The 26346-nt window shown below is 39.9% G+C and overlaps 1 protein-coding gene across 9 annotated transcripts in view; it reads left to right on the forward strand.

Moving 5' to 3' along the window:
• tns1b (tensin 1b) overlaps window positions 1-26346 on the forward strand; it is a 229803-nt gene that overhangs the window by 65607 nt on the left and 137850 nt on the right. For all 9 annotated transcript variants that reach the window (XM_050048049.1, XM_050048047.1, XM_050048053.1 and 6 more), the window contains exon 2: window positions 13444-13558. In XM_050048049.1, the coding sequence (XP_049904006.1) occupies window positions 13444-13558 (115 nt within the window). The remainder of the gene's footprint in view (window positions 1-13443; window positions 13559-26346) is intronic.

The raw sequence follows: 26346 nt of genomic DNA on the forward strand, positions 1-26346 counted from the left end.
CAGTAATGTTGACATTATGATTTTATGTAAGCCTGAATGACATTCATCAGTTCTCTGTCTTATCAATCTCCCTTTACTTGTTTGTGTTTGTATGGGCCATGTGGTCAAGGTAATGTAAGCGCCACTCTTGCTTCTGCAATTCATTGGCGGATTCAGTGTCTCTGCCAACTACAGTAATTGTCAAATGCGTGCAGACTCTGCGTACTCAGCACACCGCAGGTGTATGCCAGCATGCTAATGGTGCGGACCCAAAGTGGGCTTAAAATAACCTCAGATCTTGGTGGATATGTGGGTCTCTAGTAATTGGTTTGGGAAAATCAAATCTCTCTCCCCCATGGAAACCAGTAGACGCAAAGTCAGACTGAAGATGAAAACGCAGTGTAACGGGTTGACAATTCTGTCTGTTATCAGGCAAGCGGTGCACTGTCCAAGATATCACCCAAGCCTAATAAACACCAAAAATTAGTATTTTTGTCAACTTCTGATCCAGATTACATCTCTGGTTTTGGGTCTGAGTATGGTAATAATAACAGTGTGATGATCACTGTCTAACACCCATTGAGTTTTCTTGTTTGCATTGTGTGTATTCTTGATGTCTGAACAAATGTGTTTGCTTCCCCCATAAAACATTTCCGAAAGCGTTTTTTATGTTTTAAACCCAGCATGGTTTACATCCATGTTTTCTAGCTGCCTTTTCCCTGCCCCTGGCTTATTGCTTATTCCTGCATTTCTAGTCACATTACCACCACCTGTGGACCATTGTAACAGAGTGAAACCATTGGCAGGAATTAGTTTTTCATCATTCACATACACATGCGCATTTAAGAGACAAACAAAATGGAGAACAACCAATTAAAAACTGCTACATTAAGCTTCTAGAGGTCAAAAACTCTGCAGGATACCTTTAAAGGGCAAGGAGTGGAAAGTTGTTGGTAGGACAACCACTTTGGTCCAGACTAAAGTATCTCAACAACTATTGTATGTTATGACATTTAGTACAGATATCTCACTTGCTTTCAAACTCCTGTGACGTCTCAGTGAAATATCTCAACATGACAGATTGGCACAAAATGTGGTACAAACATTCATGGTTCCTGGAGGATGTATCTTTACGTTGGTCACCCCCTGACTTCATCTCATGCCACCATGACATTAGCTTCATGATTCAAAGGGAATTGTCTTAACATCTGTTGGATAGATAGCCTTGACATTTGGTACAAACATTCATGTCATATCAGAATGGTTTGTAATAACTCTGGGTAACCTCTTCGCTTTCACTTTAGTGCCATCATCAGGTCAGAATTTTTATTTTTCCGATATTTTGGTTTATGATGAAACATCTGCAAAACTAACACCATTCCCAGCAGCCCCAGCTGTACTTAGTTCTAATCAGCAAATATTAGCATGCTAACATGCAAAAAGTGGCCAGTAAAATCATTGGCCAAGTCACATGTAGGGTTCGGTGCCAGAACCCAGTGCCAATGTGGCACCAGTTTACAACCGGCACCTACTGGTCCGAATCACAAAACAGGTTCTGCTGCCTCATTTCGATGACTGATTGCGTGTGTAGCGAGTGTGTGGCCGAGAGAGTGTGAGTTTGAGGGTGATGCATGACAGAGAGGCTGCCGCGTCTGGAGCAAAGAGAATGAAGTGAAACCTAGCAGTGCAATGTGTGTGTAGTTTAGGCTATTTGTCAGTGAATAAATGCTGCAACTCCTCAAGACCCAAAACAAAGTGTCTTGCCTGCCTCCTGCTGATTAAAGTGAAGGAGGTTAGTCTTGAAATTAGTGAGCAAAGTTAGTCTCCCTTAACTTGGACTGTTAAGGTGGACCAACTATTCTCATTGAAGTGACAGTTTAAGCTACTCCTTAATAGATAATAGAAAAATGTCTGGCTGCTGAGTCCATTCAGCCATTCTTGAATTTGCACTTTTTTTAGTTTCGGTTCAGGCACTATTTAGGCACCGGTACTGTTTTAAAAGTAAAGTTTTTGCAACAGAATCAGAAAATACCCAAACGATACCCAGCCCTAGTCACATGAAAGGCAAAACTGATAAGGAATCCACTTATCAATTGTTTTTTAAAATCTGACATACAGGTCTTCAAAAGTTAGGAGCAAGCGTTTACGTTTTTTAAACAGTATTTCACGTGCAGTAAACAAACTTAATTCAAGTTTAACTGCTTCTTGCTCATACACTTTGGCCTTTTATTGTATTTTCTATTGTGTGTGTGTGTGTGTAATTCAAACTTTTAATGCCTTCTATAGTCTCCCTGTTTGCTAAAAAGAGTGTCCTCTTGTGGGACACTAAAGATCTAAACTGAACTGACTGAACTCAGTAAAATCAAATGATAACCTATTCAAACTTATTCAAGTAAATCAACTGTATTTGAGCAAGAAGATGAAAAACTGGCATTGAAGTATTTGTGATATATTTTGTTACTGTTGTGTCTGTGCTTTCCAATGTTTTAATTCTTGTGGAATTTGTATCGACTGTGTGTGTGCATGTGAGTGAGTGTGCATGTGCACTGAAACATGGTTCCATGTGTATATGAGGTAATGCATGAAGTGCTGAAAGTGAATGCCAGTGTAATCAGAGGTTAAATCAGTGTGTGTTTCTACATAAGTCTCTGCATGAGTCACACTTTCGAAGCAGTTGAGGTAATAGTTTTGAATTCTGAACTAAAGGAGAAAAACAGCCTCTTGGTTACCTTATTCAGCTGGAATGTCTGTCGCAAAGCAAGTCTGGAAGAATTTATCTCCATACTATAGTATTACCAAACACGTGCTGAAGCTGCTCAGGGTGAATAGTTTGACTCTAAAACACTACATCCATCATATGATAAGCACTGCTATCTGAAATTTGTGACTCAGCATTTGACAAATACGGTTGATATCAGTGATAATAGGTCGTTTTTCCTGCCTGTCTTTACATTGGCAGAGAATCCTGACATCTAGCTTAAGTGTTCCTGTATACCTAAGAGAACTGGAATAGATGTTGTCCCTGATTTGTTGCTTCCCTTGACATTTTAATCCCCCTAAAACCATATTTACTTTCAGCTGAACTGCACATTGAATTACATCAATACATAAATATGATTTCACTGTAAGTTTTACTGTGTCAGATTAAGTTTAGTTTAATTTTGTTTTAGCTTGTAAACTGCTGAATCTTTCCCACTCCCTCTCAGTTTTGTGTGTTTGCTGCTCAATGCTGCAGTCATTTTTGCTGGTGCAGGTTAAACATTAAAGCTGCCCCGCAAAAAATAAAAAAATGAAAAATAAAATCACAGGTCCAGTGTGTAGGATTTTTATTGCCGTTAAGCGATGAGGTTGCACAACTGACACTTCTTCTACGTGCTAAGCATGTAGGAGAACAAGGGTGGCCAACAGAAAAATGCAGAAAAGCAAAAATGGGAATGGCCCTATCTAGAGCTACTGTGTGGTTTGTCCTTTCTGGGTTACTGTAGAACAACATGGCAGACTCTGTGGTAGAGGACCCACTCTGCATTATAGATTTAAATCCCTCCAGACTTTCGCAGGCTGTTTTTGTGATAGTCGCAGCCTGAAAAGCCTGACTTCAGGGCAGCTTATTTTAAAAATTGCAATCCATGTTGCAATATTGTTAGCCATTTTTTCTATCATAATAGGAATAAAAATTAAATAAAACAATGTTATTTATAGAAATTAGTTATGTAGGATGCACATCATGGTATGGTGCATTTTCAGAGCCAATATTGGCATAAAATAAAACAAATATTTAATTTTTATTTATTTTTTTATTACATTCATCAGAACAGGTAGATCAAATTTAAGAAGCAACAGCGAGGTTGACGAGGATTACAGTTAAGGTAGACACTGCAGTAGTGTTAGCATCAGTGGGTTAATGTGTCCAGTGTTCTAAAGTGACTTGTTTAATTTAATTGTGTGAATGAAATGAAAAGTAGTCTTGCTATGAAAGATGTTAAATTTCACCTGCCCTGTGCTGCAGGAAAGGAGGCCACTCAGGGTTAGCTGCAGGGGGCCTTATGTGTTTGTATTACAGTGCTGCTCACACCAACACTGAAATGGTTCGACTCAGACATTAAACCTGTTAATAAATGTTGGGTAACGCTAGCCATCTGATGCTAACAGTGATCTCCGTCACTGTGTGTGACTCTGTCCCAGGCACAGCAGTAGTCTCACAACTTCTCGGACTGAAAAAATTAAGCTAACACAGAAGTGCTAAAAACTGCAGTTCTTTGAACGGCCATATGAGGCTACTTCTGGAAGCCAGTCAATCCCCATAGACCCTCATCTTAAAATGGCCACCTTTACAGCAGAAATAAACATGTTTACAGCCTGATACAAAAACCGTTTTGGTCTCTATGGCTAATTTCCCCCTTCATGACAACCGTATGGAGGAAACATTTTTATATGACTCAGCCGTTTACATTTTATTAAGAATGAAAGTTGCGCACAATTAAGTGCGGACGCTTTGAGTGACAGGCTGTCTGCTGATAGTGTCCTCTGCTTCTCAGTCAGAGTCAAAAACACAACGATTCTTATTTTCAGGTGATTATAAACCAATGAAAAGAATTATGAATATCATATAGGCTAACATTTCTGCAAATAGACACCCCTACATCCTACACACTGGAACTTTAACAATGGATCAGATGACTATGTATGATGCAAAAGGTGCCTAACAGAGAATTAAAACCTAACTCTGCAGCTCTATTCAGCTAAAAGAGCTCCTCAGCCTTCTTTGAAAGTTTTTCAGCTCTCCTCTCTACTCAAATTTCTTTGCAGTTGCAGCAGTTTTCAGCTAAAAAGTTTTGATAAACTTATACGCTACATGCTCAGCACCAGATTGCAGACAGACAAAGTTAGCAGCCAGCTGGTAAACATAGTGGAGCATTTAGCTTCTAAAGAGACCGTTGTTTTCCTTAGGAGCTGGTGAAGACCAAAACAGAGCTAAAAGGAGAGTGAATATCGGACTTATATTCATCAGCTGGCCACAAACACAACTCCAAATGAATGCAGATGTTTCTCTGTGTGTGCTGGATGTCTATATAAATAAAGACATTTGCCATGCCAACTTCATTAAGTGAGTATGTTATGTTTCCAGCTTGTTCTGCTGCCCTGAAGTGGCTAAAAAAAATCAAATAGTGCAGCTTTGTTGTGAGTGGGATTGCTGAGGCTAGCTATAAATAACTTTTTTGTCAAAAACATCTATGAACAATCTCAAGAGTAGAGCTAAAGCTAAGGTAGGGCAACTCAGCACCTCCCTTAAGGTTCCAAGAATTCCTGTGAAATTAAAAATGACTGGGCAAAAATGCCTCTGATAATTAGGAGCAACTCTGCAGCCAGCTGTAGACAGGCCCAACCCAAACACACACCACTGTGCGTGCTGCTAAAAATGGTACACAATCCAGCATTTTCAAAAGATGCTGGTTGGAGGATCATTCTCTTCTTCAAGGCCTTTCAGCAGTGGGAGAAAGTGTAAAGGAGTGTGGGATATTTGAGAGATGGCTGGGCATGTGTCTATGCATGTGTGTGTGGATCTGTGTGTGTGTATAGATGGAAAAGTGTGTTTAACTGTGTGTGTTTGCACATTTTTATGCACGAGAGTGCCTGTTTTGCCGGTGCGTGCTAATGAGTGTGAGGCAGGAGATTATGCGTGCGTCTCTAAGGGAACGGGAGTCTGTTCCCAGGAGCTGTAGTGCCTGAGCTGAGGGGGGTATGTGTATACCCTGACCCCAGCTTTTGGGGGTCCCGGTTGCCTGTCTGAAACCATTTCCTTTCTTTGTGGCCCATTTGAGAGCCAGAAGTGTGACACGAATGTGAAGGACCGGGGCCATTTGCATGGGTCCTGCAACACGTTGAAACAGAAAATAATCAGTGAGGGCCACATCTCTGAATGTACTGGCAGGGTCGCCTTTAACTCTCTAATACTGAGTCCCCCACCCCCATGCTTCTCCCTGTCACCCATATCTCCCCAAGCGACTCCCCATATACTCCAGCCACCCCCTAAACAATAAACAAACTCTGAGCGCCGGGTGCATTGCTAATGATGGGAAACAATTAAGGGCTCACAAAAGGGAGGGCCCTGCTATATTGCTCTGTGCTGTATTTACATAGTATTTTGAGGTTAAATGACTGGAGCCTGGATTTCTGGTGAGGGCAAGAGGACTAAAATAGACCGGCCTGCTCAAGAGATCTTCCTTTTGTGTGGGTTTGTAAAGAAGGATGTGTTGGACTACAAACCACTCCAGTGATATTGGGAATTAAACCCTCAAAGTAGAAGGAATTTCATTTTGAGTATCCCCATGCACAATATACCCCTCGAACCTTGTTTCACCCAGTCTACCCCCCAGAAATAAGAGAATTACAAATGTGCAAACAAGACAAGTGGCATACCAGTAGATGACTGGACCCCCCCAGCGTCCGTCCTACTGGATAAGCTCTGGTGTGTGAATGGGTAGAGGCTGGGAGAGTGTGAGAAGGCTCAGGAGTGGCCAAAGAGGCCATTGAATAGACTCCTAGATTGAGACATTCTGCCTGTTTAACACAGATGTGTATAGGTGTGTGTGTGTGTGTGTGTGTGTGTGCGCGCGTGCGTGCACGTGCATATGAAAGAGGCAGAGAGTGAAAGCATAAGTTAAGTCCTATACAGACATGGAATATGTAACATTGCTAACACTGTAAATGTGTTGTTTTTTTCATTTAGGTGTGTGTGAATGAAGAATTTAGATCCTTTACTCAAGTAGAAGTACTAATACCACACTGTAAAACTGTTAAAAGTAAAAGTACTGCATTGAAAATGTTAATAAGTTAAAAGTACCTAAGAAAGTATTGTATGTATAATCAGGACAATGTACTCAGAGTACTAAAAGTTAAGTTCTCAAAGCAGAAAATTGTCCACTGTGATGATTATATCACTATATATGATGTCATTACATTATTATTACTCATATATTAGTGTAATCACAGGATTTTACTGTCACTTGAAGTCTGTCCCCCTCTCGTCAATGCAGTATCTCAGGAACGCCTCGAAGGAAGTTCTTCAAATTTGGCACAAACGTCCACTTGGACTCAAAAATGAACTGATTAGAATTTTGTGGTCATAGCTCAAAGTCACTGTGTCCTCACATGGCCATAACTGAAGAATTCATACACTAATCATGACGAAACTTCACACAATTGTCTAATAGGATAAAAATGACGGGAATTTATATCTAAAAGGTCAAAGGTCAACTTCACTGTGACATCATAACGTTCTGTAAAAATGCTGTCCTGGCCATTACTCAACATCATAACAGAAGGGGAGACATTTGATCAGATACTGAATTGGTGACACTAATCTTGAGTGCCTACCTTGCGGCTGGGGGTGTGACATTGTGTGTAAGCATTCATATTTTCACAGACATGGATGTAAACTGTAACTGCAACTTGATGGGTGTGCAGAGACATACAACCACAAGGCTGTAGTTCTTCCTTGTTTGTACAAGATTGTACAGATCTTCTGTGCTGCTGGGGGGGAGAAGTGTGTGAAGCATCCATGTTTTCACAGACATAGATATAAACTGTAAGTGCAACTTTATTCTAGAAATTATTTACATTATGGATTCATCAAAAGATCATTTTCTTCAAAAATCAATTGTCTGGTGTGAGAAGTGCTACAGTGACACATTTGCAATGATTGCTTTTTCCAACCGATACTCCAAAATTAAAATTAGTTAACTAATTAAATGAAAAATTATTTAACTGATCATAATAGTTTTCAATTAATTTTCTGTCAATCAACTAATCGATTCAACTATACTTCTATAAGTACCTCAAATGTGTACTAAAGTACATTACTTGAATAAATGTGCTTAGTTACATTCTACCACTGCTTAAAGCTTTATTCAGAAATGACTGAATCATTATGGAAAGAGCTACAGTACTCATGCAGTATTAGCCATGTGGTACTGGGAGGTGAAACCAGCTGTAAATCAAAAAGTTGCAGTATGGCTTTTACAACTTATTGTGCCATTGAAGCCTTAATTATGACTATTGTTAGCCCAAAAAACCTTATCCTTCATTAACTGGATATGTTGACAGTGCAACAATCAACATTGTTTCATAATGCAGAAACAATGCAACATACTGTTAGTTTATGTCTTTTCCCAAATATCTGTGTGGTATTTCCTTCCAAAACAGATTAGTTCATTGCAGGCTAAAACTCTTATTCTTGTGGTCTTAATGACTGTTTTGGATGATGTGGTTAGAGAGTAGAAACTTTGACAAAAGCAATTAAAAGGGTGTTTCTCTAAAACATGCCTGCGGCTGGGTCAGATTCATTCTGCTGGCTTTTATGTTGACAGTTGACTCCTGAACAGTGTGGAAGTGAAACCAGAGGATTGTTATTTGGTCAAAACACAGCTTGTGCACCGTCTCATTCCAGAGGTATCAGTTCCCACAAAGTGGTGTCCCTTTGACAGAATAGAGAAATGTTTGAAGTCCCCCTTCAAACACAGAATTTCTGACTGACAGACACTTATCCACAATTACTGCTCACACTCAGAGTGCCATTAAACCCACTTATCACCCCTTTCCAATCCCTTGAAATCCATATCGAGATTCCCAACCCAGCAGGTGCCAGCCGGAGCCTTGGCATGGCGGCGCCTTGGTTAACACCCTGTGTGGATGCCAGGCAGAGACCTCCAGCCTTCCCCAGAAAAGCCCCCTTGCCAACATGGCGCGTCCTGCACAGCCATGGTCATTATTTCAGCGTAACTAGATTAAGCTAATCATGTTATGTAGTGGTAAGGCGTAGCCAGGAGATGGAATGAAGGGTCGGCTGTCCTGCTGTTGCCATGTGGCTCTGAAATACAAACACTGAACTGTCACATAGAGCTTGATAAACACCAGAGTTAATGTAAGCCTGTTTGAGATTCTAAACCTCCAAATGAGCTCATGAACCACCAATTTTAAGAATCTGTAATGTATTGACAATATACATCATTCAGATCACATCCTATTCAAGAATCTCAATGGTTTTCAAAGATTTTTGAAAGGTCTCTGTAAACTAAGATACACTGAGATTTTTGTTTCACACCTTTTTGTTGCTAGAAGTCTATTTATTGTAGCTGACTTGTCTTTTAGCACTGCCATGAGGTTGATATTTTTGTTTTTATGTCTCTTCTCTGGCAAAAGCCGTGGCCAGAGGCATTATGTTTTTGGGTTGTCCATCCGTCCGTCCGTCCCATTCTTGTGAATGCAGTATCTCAAGAACACCTTGAGGTAGTTTTTCAAACTAGGCACTACTGTCCACTTGGACACAGGGAAGAACAGATTAGATATTGTTGGTCAAGTGTCAAACATCAAGGTCACTATGACCTTGCATCTGTCTCATTCTCTTGAACGTAATATCTCAGAATGCCTTGAGGGAATTTCCTTAAATTTAGCACACACATCCACATGGACTCAATGATGAACTGATTAGAAGTTGGTGGTTGAAAGTCAAAGGTCAAGGCCACTGTGACCTCACAAAACATGTTTTTGGCCGTTTTTTGGAAATGTTTGTCATTGTCATAACTACTGTATGAACCCTTGAGTTTTGGCCAAAAAACTCATAAAATTCATACAGTATCCAAAACATCAAAGGTCAACTTCACTGTGACATCATAATGTTCTGCAAAAATCTTTTCTGGCCAATAGTCAACATCATAACTTAGAAACAGAGCGGGACACATTTTGTCAGATACTGAATTGGTGACACTAATCTTGGGTGTCCACATTGAAACTGTGCTGATTGTAAAGATCCTGTGCCACCGGGGGCAAAGTGTATGTGAAACATCCATGTTTTCACAGACATGGATGTAAACTAAGTGCAACTTGACTGGTGCATAGAGGCATACAACCTTGAGTCTAGTTTATTTACATGTCTCACCCATCTCAGATGGCTTGCATAGAGTTAGGCTGGTGAATCTTAATAACTTTGGTGAACCTGGTGCCATCAAAATTTTATTTTGTCCAGTTATTGCATTTATGACCAGTCACCTTCATAACTAATGACATTCATATCAACCTCAGCTGTACTTTGTGTGTGGGGCTAGAAAACAAATGTTAACATGCTAACACACTAAACTCAGATGGTGAATGTGGTTAACATTACACCTGCTAAAAATCAGCATATCAGGGTTGTAATTTGGAGCATGTTAGCATGCTGATGTTCATGTGTAAATCAATGATGTGCATAAATAAAGCCTCACAGAGCTGCTAGCATGACTGTAGACTCTTAGTGTTGTTCTTTAAGTACCCCAATTGTGTCTGAAGTCCATTAGGGGTAGCTGAGATCTTCCTCTGTCAGTCTCCTTTAATCTCAAAACATAAGCCCCTTTTACACTGCCTCTTCAGGGTGGGATTTCACACCGTTGTGCCGCCTCTCTTTTTTCTATAAAAGGTATAATCGTGGAAAGTGGGGACAGACTTGTCTCACCTTTAAGCCAGCATCAGAGGTAGTAACAGCACTGAAACGATGTCTGTATAAATGGGACAGCCAGCCAGACACTGTTGTGTTACATGTCACGCCCATCATGCCTCTTTTGATTCCATGATGTTGGCATGCTGTCTAAAATCACACATGAGAGCTGCATGATGTTGCAGTTGATTGAGTCTGTGTAAAAATGTAAAGGCAGCATGAAGAAGGGACTTCGTATCAGCCCTATCTCTGTGTAAAACGGGCTATAGTCTTAAACACTTTTTAAATATACATAAAGTGAGATTAAGTTTTTTTTTTTTTTTTATATACATAAAGTGAGATTAAGTTTTTTTTTTTTTTTTTTATACAAACAAATACAAACAAACCCAGATCAGACCTTTCTTAGTTTTCAAAGAAATTCATTGTGGAAAAAAAGTTCCCTCAGCTAAAAGTTGCCTGAAGTTGCTGGAGTACCCCTTAAAAGCAGCTGTGTTAAAGTGAGATGATGAAATATGATTCAGGAAGTCCAGTTTGAGTAATATATCTGTGGATCTGAAGGCTTACCAGATGCCTTATTTTGGATCCCACTGCTTTTCTTGTGGGCTGGTACTAGCCCTTACTACAGTATGATCTCTTTGCCCTAGCCCTGTCCGTCTCTGACCTCAGCATGTCGATGTGACAAGTACTTGCCAATCACAGCACAGTAGGGCGGTACTTGCCAAGAAAAGCAGTGGGATCCATAATATTGCTTTTCAGATACCAAACATTGCATAGTGGTTTAAAATACTATCAGAGTCACATTAATGATCATTTTACCTTTTGTCATGACAATCACCAGATACAAAATGTTACAAAAGAATCTGTTGAAACTATGCACTTGTACCTTTTTGGAAATGAAGTCACATTGCATTGAGGCAAAAGTTAATACACGACCCTGTGTTGTTGTTGTTTTTTTTGTTTTTTTTTTTGCTGGAGCACAACGTGTTGGCAAACCCACTTTTTCCACGCAGAGCTTATGTCTGTGTAAACTTGGCTGTGGTCACTAATTTGGATCCACTTCCAAAAACACTCAATCTGACAATTTCAATCAATCTGACTACCTGCCTGGTAAACACCAGTGTGTTTGAAAGTCCATGCCCACTGTAATACATGTTCATCATACATCATCATCATACAACTGCTTTCACAGGCTGAGTTTACTGACTACCAGTAAACTGTATTTTATATAACAACATGTGACGTGTAATGAGACTGCATCTTCCACATCTGGACCCATATGAAGGATTCAGTATGAAGGCTGTTAATTGGATCCTGCTCTGCCTGGAAATAAGACATCATGGGAAACAGATACAGGGCTTTCCTTCTGCTAACTCAGTTCCTTGTGCTAATAACAGAGGAGAGGACAGTCAGTGAATTGAGGAGTGAGGAAAGTCCAACAGATACTCAGTCTGGTTTATCATTCAAGTGTTAGGTCTGTACTGTGATTGCACACCCTAAGCCGCTTTTCCAACACGTTGCCTTTTAGGATTGATGAGAAGAAGAAAAAAAGGTGTCATTAGTGGTCATATGTTACTGTTAAGTCACTGTGGTTGTTAGTCTGGGAATTCTTTCAGAAAGGGAGCTGGTATTTTCCTTGCCACGCTTTGATATTCTACGGTCTCCCCATATGAAAATTCCTGCGAGTAGTCCCCCCAATATGCCAACCACATGGCCAATTGTAGCCCTGTCCAGCATGCACACACACACTTAATGGAAGCCTCATGGCTGGATGCCATCCCAAACTGGCACATCTTGCCTTGAAAACACATCCACTTTTTCTCTTAAATCCCTATATAGAGCATTTGCACATTCTGGGCATTAGGTACATTAAAGACAGAAGTTTTAGAAATGTTAATGTATTGGAAGTCTTTATAATGTTGCCTCTGTGTCTCTGGTGTTTGATTGTGTATTGGTAGTACTTCACATTCTTTAACTATCACAGTCAAACCAAAGGCAAATATTATGGCCAATTAATTTTTCATTCCATTCTTTGTCTAACTAATGCTGACTCTGTTAATTGGTTAATTAAACGTTACGATAAATGCCATTCCACTGTATCTGATGCAATATATAAAACTGTGGTGGCTAAGTACTTTTACAACATAATAACTATATTATTGAATTTTGGTGAGGTTGTCTGGCTTACAGCGGGATTAATTGGACCACTATCCCCATAGGGCTGAACCTCATAGTAAAAATGGCGGCCAGCTGAGCAAATACGCCACAAAAATGATGTCACATTTCCCCATGGTTGGTCATTAGGGGGCAAATGGAAACATGATGCAGGTTTCTCGTAAACTCACGGCAGGAAACAGTCAAACTTCCAAAGCTTGACTTTTCTGTTTGCGCTCCAGAATTGCTGATGCCAAGTTTACAAAGCAGACAGGAAAAGGACTGGGGGGGTAAGATGATATACAGCAGAGGAAAAACAGCAGGCTGCGGACAGACACAGAGGGATGTTTAACCGGGGCGGGGAGCGCTGTCAGGGAGTTTCTCCAAAGAGTTGCGTAACACACCTGCAAGGAGGGAAATGAGATGCCATGACCAAAGTTGGGAAAGGGGGGGAGGAAGAGGGTGAACGTAAGAAGGGAAATAACAGAGATTAGGCTGTGTTCTCTTTTTCCTAGTCTTTGTTCTGCCACCTTAAGCCCCTTACAACCTTACTTCCTGGGTGGACTTTAGACGAGGGGTCATGTCTGAGATGAATGTGAGCAGGAATGTGCGTAATTTATTTGTTTGGCCAGGTGTTAATTTCACATATTGCAAATTAACTAATGTTTCTTTGTGTGTGAAACACCTGCTCTTGAAAAGAAAAGAAAAGCAAAGAAAAGAAAAGAAAAGAAAAAAGCTAAAGAAGGGTTCAAAGCAACTCACACCACCTGGACTCATTGAAGTCCCATCAGGTCACAACATTTTAACACTAACATTCAACCTTTTCTCTTTTCTTTTTTTATCTGCAGCCAGAGGAGTTGGAGGCTCTTCATTCCCATACGTTCAGGGTGAAGACTTTCAAGAAGGCCAAGCACTGCAGCGTTTGTAAACAGACCATCAGCCAAGACGGACTCATCTGCCGAGGTCAGTCACCTGCTCTGAAACGCTCATCTCTGGGACGTCATGTTGCAACTGTTTTTATGGTGGTCCCAGACCCCCCTTTGAATGTTGTGTTTGCTGACCTTTTGCAGTCTAACTTCTCACCTTGGTGGACTGATGTACAGGGACCATATTCACAAACATTATAAGAATACTCTCAGAGAGCTCCTAACTTAGCCTAAAAAAATAGTAGTAAGGAGTCCTAGCTTAGGAGTGATTTAGAAAAGTTCTCAGAGCAACTCTGAGCAAGGAAGGGACAGAAACTTTTACCTTAGTGAGGAGGTTTGGTTGACCCTGTTGCTAAGTGTGATGCATTCTTTTAACAGATGTGATTGGTTGTCACAGACACACCCCTTTGTGAGCGTGCATGGTGTGGACACCTAGAGGAAATGAAATTAACTGCTGCCAATGAAAGAGTTGTCATTGTTAGTGTGATCACTCTGCTGATGGAAGGTTTAGACAGAACCAAGTCATTACTGCTGCACTGTTGCATTTTTCCAGTTTATCAAATATCTTAGTATTGAGATCATTTTATTTCTGGCATTATAGTGTTATGGCATTGCTGGTGGGAAATGTGTGCGTATCCCTAATGAGATCAACCACATATATTACTCTGCAGGATCTAATCTGTAGCATTTCATTTACTCACCATCATCCTGTTTTTCACCTTAGGAGCACTTTTAAGGGCTAAGATGCTTTGAGAATAACTTTTCTCTTAACAAGGACCTAGTCTTAACTTTAAGCAACACATTTGAAACTTTTTGTTGCTTTTCAGCCTGGTGTTGAGTTACTCTTTTAGATCAGAGTCTGTAATTTTTTAAAAATGACTATATGTCCCAGAGCCTCACGGCCACGTAGTCGTTATAGCTGGTCCGCCTAAAAGAATGTCCTTACTTTGTCAATGGAAGCTTTTAGTTGCAGATTTTGTTAAAGCTTTTGCATGCCAAAGGTGTGTTGGATCAAAAAGTCTTCAATGTGACAAAACCAAAGAATCCTGCACACAGCTGATCACTTGTATGTACTCATGACTGTTGTCAGTAACTTCTAAATTACACCATTAAGGTACAGTAAGGACTGAATACAAGTGTGCTTTGGCACGTGCGTATACAGTCGCACACTCCCATGCTCGCTTGAGCACGCATACACACACACACTCATGCACACACACATACGCTTATGCTCTCACTCACAATTTTATTTGTGTTCTATACGTGACTTTTGTGTTGTTTTTGCTTCTTGATTCCATGTTTTTATATTTGTTTGTCTGTTTTTTGCTATGGACTTATTAACATCTCTTCTTAATGCTGATATGGTGAGATTCCCTCTATAAGCCTCTCGGGGTTTTTTAAATCCCACCTGCACAATCTGCTTGCAGTATTCTGTCGGTTTTGTGTGCTTGTTTTTTTCTTTTTTACTCTGCAAAATCTGAAATCTAAGGACAATAGGTTGACAGCGTGCAGGATTCTGTGGTTTCTCCAAAGTTGTTTGTGGTATTCTATCTAAAAAGGCAGTGCAACCTCAAAAAATATCGACTGTCAGATACTTCAATGCAAAAGCACACTGTAGTCACTTTGTTACCCTTAATGATGCCTTTGTTGTACAGTGTGGTTCTTGTGGTGTCACTGCTGGTAAGTAAAATGTAATTGTAGGGAGGCTGTAACATTTTGACAGTAACCTTCTAGTTTGTAGTTAGAAGCCTCTTAGATATAAAGTCTAATCACATTCTTACTATTTCCAGGGCCTGTTGTTCATATATGAGGTCCAAACCCCCATTTCTGGGAAGGTTTTCTCTGAGCCAAAATGTAATCTGTTATGAATCATTGCTTAGAATTAAAACAAGCAACATAATTTGCATTCAGCAGACTCGTTCACTAAACTCAATTGTTTGATTACTTCAGTTTCTCCAACCTTGAGCTAAGGCCCACTGAGGGAAACTGCAATAACTGTTGCAACCTGCTGGGACAAGGAAGGCAATATCTGTTACAACATCCATCGCAGGTGTTAGTCATCTGAGGTTACCTGGGGTTGTGTTTGTGTCAGGGATGAGTCAGTGAAGTGACAGAGGAGAGAAAAGAAGCGTCAGAAAGGCTAAAGGTTAACAGCTTCTCAATTTCCCTAATGGTGTTTACTGAAGAGGCAATCAGGTTGACTGATGATGATGAGCGATTTGCATGGTTTGATTGATGCAGTCATCTTAGATACAATAGAATACAATTCACTGTGTCAAGATGTTATGTTGGTTCCTAAACAAATATCACTCTCGATTGTTTTTAGGCTAACATAACTTCATAAGGGACCCAGTATAAAGTAGTATTTTGTGCTTTTGTTTTTTTTCTATTAAGGTTTTTTTAGTCTACGCAGGTGCCAGTTGGGTGAGATTGAAACTAAATGTGAAACAACAAACAATAGCAGGAAAGTAACAGATTCAGATATAGACTTCAATGTGGTCACCATTTTCCAAACAGTCCCCATGCAGTAAACCTTCCCATCTGCTGATCCAAGTGGGTTGTAACAAAATTGAAGAATATATGACCCTGGTCTGCTCACGAAATCATGTTTCAGTGGAAATGTCTGTTTTCAGACAGATAACGTCAAGTGAAACCATGCGGAAACGGCTGGATGTTTGGTTTGGCACACCAGGGGGGAAATATTCAGCCTGCAGCTTCCCAAACCTGACAGGGGATGGGTAGCTGTTTGAAGGGCACAGCTTAGAAAAACAAGAGCATTCTCTGCACATTGGTAAATTTTATGGACCCTAAAGGCCATTTGACAGAATGACATTTTGTTCTTGTGCTGTACTGTGTGCATGCTCATTTTGATGCTGATAGACTGGTCAAGTTGACAGCTGTCCTTCAAATAATTTAACACACTCGCTATGATAGTGTAAAGTATGGTCCCATGTGCTCTACCTTTACAGTACATAGACTATAGAGTGGTGCAGGAATGAGTCCTAAAATCCAGAAAAGAGTTCGCAGTTTTACAGTTCCCTCCTGTCAAAGGTTTTGAGAAGTCTGTGGTTAGCACAAAGACTTTGATGTTTTGTGCTATGACATACACTTGTGAATTGTGATGCTTTTACATTTCTTAATAAAGGCAGTTGCTCAAAAGCAAGTAAATGAGACTGCAGAACGTCATCATGCTGATGACGGCTTTACAGCATCGCTGTGGTGGTGACGTTAAATCATGTGACCATGGTGTAGTTTGTTTATAGCCTAACGTTAGCTTTTTACCTCTGACGATTGCATTTACACTCATAAAATCATAAAAATGGTGCAATTCTGTGAAGATTTCTTTGCCATGGAACTTTATTTCTGCAATAATACAACATATGATGGAAAATCCCACAGGCTTTCTGACAAGGGAACTGGGGCGATATTAACTTCTGTGTCGGCCTACAAAAAATTGTCACCCCTGCAGCACTCTACACTTTTTTTTTTTTAATTCATCGAAGGGTAGTCCTGTCGCACATATACACCTGGTGGCCTCTGATCTCAGCATCTGATGTGTATGTGTGTGTGTATACATATATATATATATATATATATATATATATATATATGTGTATGTGTGCCTTGCTCAGTGGTACCTTAGAGATGGTAATGAGGGAGTGGAATGTGTTTCCCTTTTACTCCCCACAAAGATTTCTTGTGCTAGCCAGGGATCAAAACCTCTCTGTCAGAATCTTGCCTCCCTAACCTTTAGACCCTTTAATGACCATTACAGTTTGTAGTCAGACATAAACTGTGCTGTTTCTTAACTGAGTTGAGCGTTCACCTGGATTTTTTTCTTCATGTGGCAACATGCCAATCTGAAGAAATTACAGGTTAATATCTTAATAACAGACGATGTCTTGTTACCGCCTCTAGGAATATACATTGTGCTGTAGTCTATGTTTGGAATCCCTGATTGTCCGGGAAGTGTTGGTTGTATAAAGCGACTGACTATCAACGCCACCTCCTTTATCTGCAGCGGAAAGAAAGCCTTATATAATCATGCGAATCACCCTCTGCATTTACTCTGCGTCTTACTCTGTGATCTCTCATGTGAGTCCAGATGTTGTTGTTCAGTGGGATGTGTATGTCATTAAAGCTTGGCGTTGGTGTTTTGTATTACATGCTCAGTGTGCTACAGACAGCTTTTTGCAGAAGCATATTTGTATCTAGTGTGACCCCAAAAGTGACTTTGCTGAGCACTTAAACGAGTACCTGTCCTTCAGTCTCTTTGTAAAAGGAATACAGATTCAATAGAGTGAAGCAGAGTGTGTTCTAAGCAGTATTGATACCCATAAACTTTAAGAAAGGGGTCTCTTAAATTTATGGAAAATAAATCTTACCATCCCTCCATACTTACCAAATAGGATAACTGTAAAGAAAATAATCACTGCATTATTAAAGTGATAAACAGTCAACTAAAGTTCTTCCCCCAAAAAGGATTTGTTGAATTTTGGAGTAAAATGTTGGTTATATTTCAGATAAGTTTCCACAAATTGTACAGGGTGTTGCTATCACTCTGTTCTGGATAAATAATGTTTAGTTGTGTGCAGACAGTCACTTAAATGTTCTCATAAAATGACACAAGACGGCACCTGGGACCATCATTGATTTATGGTGGAAATAAACCCTCATGACAAGGCTGCATTTAAGTCTGTTCTGATTTAATTGACCTCAGTTTGCTTCTCTCTGCACAGTCATGTCTGGGTTTGGTCACGTGTACAAGCAAATGGTGTGTGTGTGTGTGTGTGTGTGTGTGTGGTTTAGACGGATTTACGAGGACAACACAAAATGGACAGAAGACTTCTACTGCAGACATCAGCCACTCTCTTTTTTCTTTCCCATTTCCCCCCACACTGATAATAATCTCCTGTCTGCAAATATGAAGCTACAGCCAGCAGACAGTTAGCTTAGCACAAATACTGAAATCAGGGGAAACAGCTGGCCCTGTTCACTAAACAGCACGTTATATCTTGTGAAGTGTGAACAAAACAATATGCCATTTTACAAGGATTCGTGTAGCTTACTGATTAAACAAGATATAACATGTGTATGCCGCTAATGTTGTTAGTGAGCTTTAGATGTGTTGATGTTGATAGATTTAGGGATTTTGTCACTTTCGGACAGAGCCAGGGTAGCTGTGTCCCTGTTTCTAGTGTTGTGCTCAGCCAAGCTAACCAGTTGCTGGCTCTAACTTTATATTTAAGGAGTTATATTGATTTTCTCATCTAATTCTCTTCCAGAAAGTGAATAGGCCTATTTCCAAAAAATGTTGAATGCATCTGGCTGCAGCAGCAGCTTGGAAAATAAGGGTTTACATCCAAAACATAGAGGATTCCTGGTTCAAATCCCAGGGCGGGGGGTTTGAACCCCAGGGGTGTGGGAGCCCTTCTGTGTGGAGTTTGCATGTTATCCCCATGTAAGCGTGGGTTTTCTTCAGGTACTGCCAAAGACATGCAGGTTAATTGATAACTCTAAATTGTCCGTAGGTGTGAATGTGAGTGTGAATGGTTGTCTGTCTCTATGTGTCAGCCCTGTGATAGTCTGGCGACCTGTCCAGGGTGTACCTCTCTCCCAATGTCAGCTGGGATAGGCTCCAGCCCCCTGCACTGAAATACTTCAGCAGTAAACTACACTGTATCTTAGAGATAGATTCATCAATTTAAAGGGGAACACCACCTAAATTAAGAATGCTATTTCCATGGCCTTGGAAGGTTCAATCATTATTTGTGAACATGAGATGCTCTCTCTCAAAGCCAGAAATCAGAGAAGTAAGTCTCAAACTTATGATCAAATATAGACTGAATCACAATGTTTATGTATAATAACTTATGAAAATCCCTGCTGAGCAAATGCTGCCTCAGTTGATTGTTTTTAGCCACCGAAAAAAGGCCCTCCTAAAAAAATTAAAACTAGTTTTAGGAGCATTCTATATTTGAAATATTTTCATTTCTTTACCTTACTGTCATTTTACTTGACAGAATGGTGGAGTTGCCAGTCTGTTGGACAACTCTGTTTAACTATGTATCTTAAAAGATGACAGTTATGGCTGGAAATGACAAGAGAAATAAACAACTTTGCCGATTTCACATATCTCCATATTGGTGATTTGGTCTATAAAGTCTGGAGCTGCTCCACAGTGAATGTGAGACTGATTTGGTGGGCTCACAAAATGTTTTTTTTTTTTAATGTAACCAGTTGAGCTTTATTTAATTGTAGTGTTCTCAGTTCTGAAACAGAAAATGTACACATATACTCAGAACATTCCCCTGGTTGCTCTCAGTGTCATTTAGAACATCTTTCCCTATTCATTGTCTATGGAGCAGCTCCAGACTTTATACTCTATGACATCACAGATTTGAGTTTAATACTCTAGTTTTAAAACTAGTTTTTGGATTTGAAAGAGAGTTGTTCATGTTTACTAATATTTTTGGACTGTCTTAGACCAGAAGAACAACATGTATGAATTTTAAAGATGGGCGTAGTTCCCCTTTAATATTCTGAAAGGAACCATTATCATGATGAAGCCTTACAGGATCCAGCCGCTCCCTCAGTTATACAGTACCTCCCTTCTGCTGCTCTTGTTTACTAACATTCTCCAGTCACATGGTCTCGTGATGACACAAGCACTTGGACTTCCTCTCTCTTTAGCGGTTGCCAGGATACAAGGTGTTAGTTACCTTGACAATAGCATGTTGACGCAGGTCAGGACCGCAGTTTTCCAGTTAAAAAAACAGGCCCTCTGTGGAAGGGTATTTTTGGAGAGTTGGCCCTGAGGGCAGGAACTGGCTTTTATATTCATTCACTGTAATGCTGTTCAGGTTAAATAAATGGTTTGTGTGCAGGGGCAGGTCAGTAGTGTTGTTCCCTTAAAAGGTAAAGAGAATGAGACTTTGGCCACGGATGTTTAAGTACTTGATTAAGTTTATTAGGACATCTTTTTTGTTTGTAATTGAGTTTTTCTCCCACACCGAATGAAATCACCAGTTAGTTTTCTTCTACTTCTCACAGCTGCTGCATTTAGCTTTTGTAAAGACACTGTACAAGGCCCTTGTAGCTCTAAGAAAAAAACCCAAACCACCTTCAAACAAGTCTACAAAGATTCAGGACTGCTTTTTTTGCAAAGGGTGTAGCTCTTGTTCTCTGGGTTTGTTGTTGTTCTGGAGGCGACCACACCGCCACGCCATCCCATAGGGATCCACTGTAAACACAGCTCTTCAAAGACTGGCTGGAGACACACCACAGTAGCAGGTGTGTGTTTGTGTGAGTTTGTGAGGGAGAGTGAAGGTTATCATAGCTCTGTTCTTGACTGCTGAGTTCATACAACTGGTATGCAGCAAATCTCAGTGAGTATTAAAACACAAACACGCATGCAGAATTGGCATAATAGGGCTGTAGTACCATGCATTGATGTTTGTAAGTTGCGAAAACAGCTACTACAATATATAATATAGACAGTCTGTGTAGTTTCTTATCACACACACACACACACACACACACTCACACGCACAGATACATTTAAAGTACATATAAAGAACATAGACCCATCGCAATTACTTTAATCACCATTGCTGTAGTGTCTCCTTTGCTTTAGCAGTGGTCATTAGTATAATCAGTGGAGCAGATGGATGAAGATGATCATTGGTTTTCTGTGGATGATGGATAGTGACTGTCTCCCTGTCTAATATCATTATCCTAATCTACTAAACTGACCAGACAATGACTTTCACTGAGCCCTGCCAGGGGACAGAGGTTCGATCTACTCTATCAGAAAAAATGGAAGAGAAAAATTTGGTGGTGACTTTATAAATTTTCAAAATTTAGCTTTTTCTTCCTGCATGCACAAGAACTTTTACACTCTTGCCTGCCTGCATGCCAGTTTCACTATCTGGTAAACTTAACTTGCACACACCTGTGTCACACATATTGTGACTTGTAACTTTACACAAATCTAACATACTCCCAATAATGGGAGCTCCTGAGCAGTTACAGTAATGCAGTTAGGGTGCCACCTGTTGGATGACTTCAAACATTACAGTTGAAGTGTATTTAAGTGTAATTTATGTCTTGGGGCTATTGAATTTAGTTAAATTTATAGTTCAGCTCAACATGTGAAGACATTTCATGAAGACAAATGGATGCCTACAAATTTAGGCATCCATTTGTTGCTGGGTTTTTTTATACCAAAATCATAATAATATTGATTAGGCTTGGGCAGTATACAGGGTATACAGTACATGACATTATTTCTGTTTAAAAAGAAAATGTAAAAGCTGACCCCTTTCGAAGTGAAGGAGCAGTGGCTCTACTCTGAACTCCCTCTGGATGTCTCTGCTCCTCACCCTATCTCTAAGGCTGAGACCAGCCACCCCACGGATGAAACTCATTTTGGCCACTTGTATCCGAGGTCTTATTCTTCTGGTCACTACCCAGAGCTCATGAACATAGATGAGGGTTGGGATGTAGATGGACTAGTAAATCGAAAGCTTTGCCTCCCGGCTCAGCTCCCTCTTCACCAAGAAGGTCTAGCGCAGCACCCACATCACTGCAGATGCCACACCAAACTGCCTATCCATCTCACGCTCCACTTTACCCTCACTCACGAACAAGACACTGAGATACTTGAACTCCATCTCTTGAGGCGGCAACGCTCTCCTAGCCCAGAGCGGCCAATCCACTGTTTTCTGGCAGAGAACCATGGCCTCAGATTTGGGGGTGCTGACTCTGATCCCAACCACTTCACATTTGGCTGCAAACCACCTCAGTGAAATAATATAATAAAGAAAGGTAGTAAACAGGCACCCTTCTTGCCGGAGGACCGGATGGTACTTGTTGTCACAACAGATACCAACACATTAGTGGGCTGAACAGGGCTAAGTAGTGTGTTGCATAAAGTCATATGAGTTTGGTACTTGGATGAAGTCATCCCAAGATAAAATTGTATGGGGCAATACTCCCAAACAGGAGCAGCAGCATTTTTCTTTTTCACTAGTCTTGTAACATTATCCCCACCACTCCCAGTCACCATCATTCTTGGCTCAGCTGTCTGTTCCACCAGTAGAGGCTGACCTCTGGCAGTGCTTACTGTGCACTACAATACATTGCCTCAATACAGCATCTCTGTATCAGTTTAATAGGAAGAGGAGCATCTGTATATTTGATGGTATAAAATTCATATTGTAAGGATTTCTAAATATCCCAGTAGACTTTAATATCTTGATACAGCCTAAGCCTAATAGCAATATTTAGATTCATTGCATATTAACTCTGTGATACACCCTGTGTTTCCTAATTGAGAATTATATTTAAAACAATACAAATATTTTCTTCATTCCTGACAATATTTTAATATACAGATTTGTTTTTGATATTGTGCATGCATATAGTTTTTAACATGAAGTCACTTATTAAGGTTCAGTGTTTATTCTTGACCTGGCAAAAAGCAGCTCTAAAGGTCTATTTAGTGGCTGTTCTAGAGCTTTTGATCATATCACATGATTACCATCAGCAGACAAGGATAAGAACATCTACTGTTAATAATCATACAATTATTTATCATCCACACGCATATTCGTTACCTACATTTCGATGACAACTGGGTAAACTCCATCTGCTGATGAAGACCATGTGATTTGATGGAAAGCTCCAGAAAAGCAACTCAGTAGATCTTTTTGTAAGATTGTTTTTATGAACGTCATTTATTTTCTCTTTAATGAGACAAGACAAGTATTGTTAGGACTGAGTATTGTTTGGGTTTTTTCCTGATACCGGTGCTAAAACGACACCTGAACCAATATTTGTAAAATAAACTAATGAAATAGAATCAGTTCAATTAAACTGTATTTATAAAGCCCAATATCTCCAATCACAGTTTGCCTACGACATCGATTTGTCCTTAGACCCTTACAGCAGATAAAGAAAAACTCCCCCCAAAAACCCTTTAACAGAGATTAAAAAAAAAAACACAAAACAACAGTACACAACATCAAAGAATGGCTTTTTTGTTGCAAAAGCAAATTTAAACTTGAAATTGAACAATATATTAACTCTTAACAGTATGGTTTATTTTATAGCCTAAGACTGAAAATGTCTATAAACAAAATAACATCATCGTACTATTAGAAATAATCAGAGTAATAATTTCATACATAGAAGAAATAATCATTGTCATCAACATCATTATCATCATTTTGAATTACGTCTTTTAAATTGTGCAATATTAGTAATAGTATTCTGTTTAAGAAAAATAATCCCATCCTAATCCTACCAGTGCATTACTTAAAGAAGTATTTCACCACTGAAAAGATGGTCTTTTCATAAAACTGGGCTGTCTATGCAGTAGAAAGACACATATACTTTTGAAATAGGTGCTACATGACCAGAGAAAACAGATTAAAAGGACTGATTTGTCCAAGAGGCAGAAAACCTACAGCTGCCAGAATGCACAGCGGTGTACCAGATGACGCAACATGCGCCATTTGGCGGAGTTTTGCTGGATGATGCAAAGCCTGTCATCTGGTGGAGTTTTGTTGGGGGATGAGCAGGGAAGTCTAGGCACTGGTTAGATGGAGGAAGTTTACCACAGGTCATACGCACATACTACCCACATTGCTTTGATACAAAGCTGGTTGAAAAATGGTGATGTATCCCTTTAATAATAAGTAAGCACTGTGGTCAAACTATTTAGTAATGCTTTTTTATATATTAGAAAGGAAAGATGAGGACTGGATGGCCAGAAGTGTATGCTCATGATTACACAGTACTGTATAATCCACGCTGCTCCTGTCTCATGTTTTCTACCTGTAGCTTCTGTCAAAGCCACCAGGAGGCAGCAGAGTCCTTTGTTTCCAATGGAATACCTTTATCAAGCTGTATAGCCACATCTGCTACTGACCTGCAGTGTAAATTTCTGAAATTTTCAGCAAAAACCTCAAACCTGAACTTGTGCATATTGCATTGTGCCCATTTGTCGGGCCTCTTGTTATATTTACACGTTAATTTGCTGTGTTTTTGGTAGCTGCCAGTTTGAATCAATGGAAACAGCTGTTTCAACCAAACAACGTCAGACTAATACCCTTAGTGACACAAAAACAGTCAGAAAGGTAAACAAACAGAAGTTCTGTTTTGTCAGGTCCAAGCAAACAATTGACAGAGATCACAGAGGGATTCAATGGGAACTCTCACTCAGGATTTACTCTGTTGCCCTGCAATGTGTTTGGGGAATCTCCCATGTTAGGAAAGCCTTAGCAGCTGGATGAAGGTGGGGCTTTACCCACAGAAACCCAACACTGGCAGGGATTTTGGTTGGGAAAACGTGTGGGCTGAATGATGACACCCCTGTGTAAGTCCAATGATGAATAGCAGTGACTGAGTGTCAATAATTACTAACATTAATACTGCAACGAGCCCACAGAAAAACACAACAGACTATTAGAGAGAGTGTGTAGGCACATAAAAAGAGAGGTTAAGTCATGTCAGGTCATCAGCTGTTTACAGTCACCTTAGTGAAACAGCTAAGTACCTTTAATAAGGCTGCCTGTTTCAAAGGATATATTACATGACCTGAAAGCACTATATATACTGTACCGTACTGTACTGTAAATATTTATTACAGATTAGATTTTCTGAACAGAGATGTTATTCTCTGTTTCTCTGTCTTAGTTTCTGACTGACGAGTAAGTCCTAAAACTTTGGACTAAACTTTGAGTTTTGAGTCCTAAACAAGTCATAATGCCCTTCTCACCAAATGTAACGCCATTTTAATATTTATTTATGAAAACAAGTTTGTCAAAACAAGTGTGACTGAACTTACTCATAAAAAAGTAGTGCTCACATTGCACTGTCATAGCATATAGCTCTATATATATATATTCATCCCATAAAAAAAGCAAAGAGTGACATCCATAAATGTTAGCTTTTTTACACTTTTTTTTTTTTACAGTACCAAGGCTCAACATGTCCCATCAACATGGTTCACGTAACTGGTTTCGTCTATTCACAATAATTTCAAATTGCGTAAATTTTCTTTCACAAAAACTATCCTAAAACATGATATACATAATGATTTTTGAATAGCCCAAATTTCCTGAAAATAATTACATTTGGCATGCCTATGTAGCTAAGATGTTTTCAGGTAGCAATTAAAGATACATAGAAAGACTCCAGTTCAACAGGCACACTGGTTTGTGTGTTGTGAACAGTTTGGTTTGAGGTTTACAGCCTTTAAATGGATTTTAATTATAGTTCTGAAATTAAATTAGGGTTAAGTAGGGAGAAGACCTGTGTCTGCCTATCAGATTTTGGCACCTAGCATCAAATGATGTAAGTTGTTGAGGACTGATGATTATGGAAGAATTATAATTATAATAAGAATTGATTTTGTTGTTTTAGCTTACCATGAGCACCATATGGAAACTTAAATGTATCTGTTATTTATTTCTTCTTCTTCAAAAAAAAGAGCATGTGTCTGTACACAGTAGTGACGTAGTGTGTATGTTAGTACGCTGTGTGTTCACGTGTTGGTGCTCACGTGTTTGTGATTGTGCAGAAGAGGGGGAGAAAAAGGAAAGGGAGAGAGATGGAGAGAGTGAGAGCGAGGTGGGGGGAGAAAGAGGAAATTCTCTTGCCCTGCCCTCTGATTGTGTTCAGCGTTGTAAGGGGGTCCAGCCCAGCCCTGTGGGAGTATATGCTCATTCCAAGGGACCAGGGGAAGGAAATCACCCAGCCTCAGTCACACACACCCCCACCTCTATCATTTTTTCCCCTCCTCCCTCCCGCTGATGT

This window comes from Epinephelus moara, chromosome 7 (genome assembly GCF_006386435.1).
Source record: "Epinephelus moara isolate mb chromosome 7, YSFRI_EMoa_1.0, whole genome shotgun sequence".
NCBI classification, from domain to species: Eukaryota; Metazoa; Chordata; class Actinopteri; order Perciformes; family Serranidae; genus Epinephelus; species Epinephelus moara.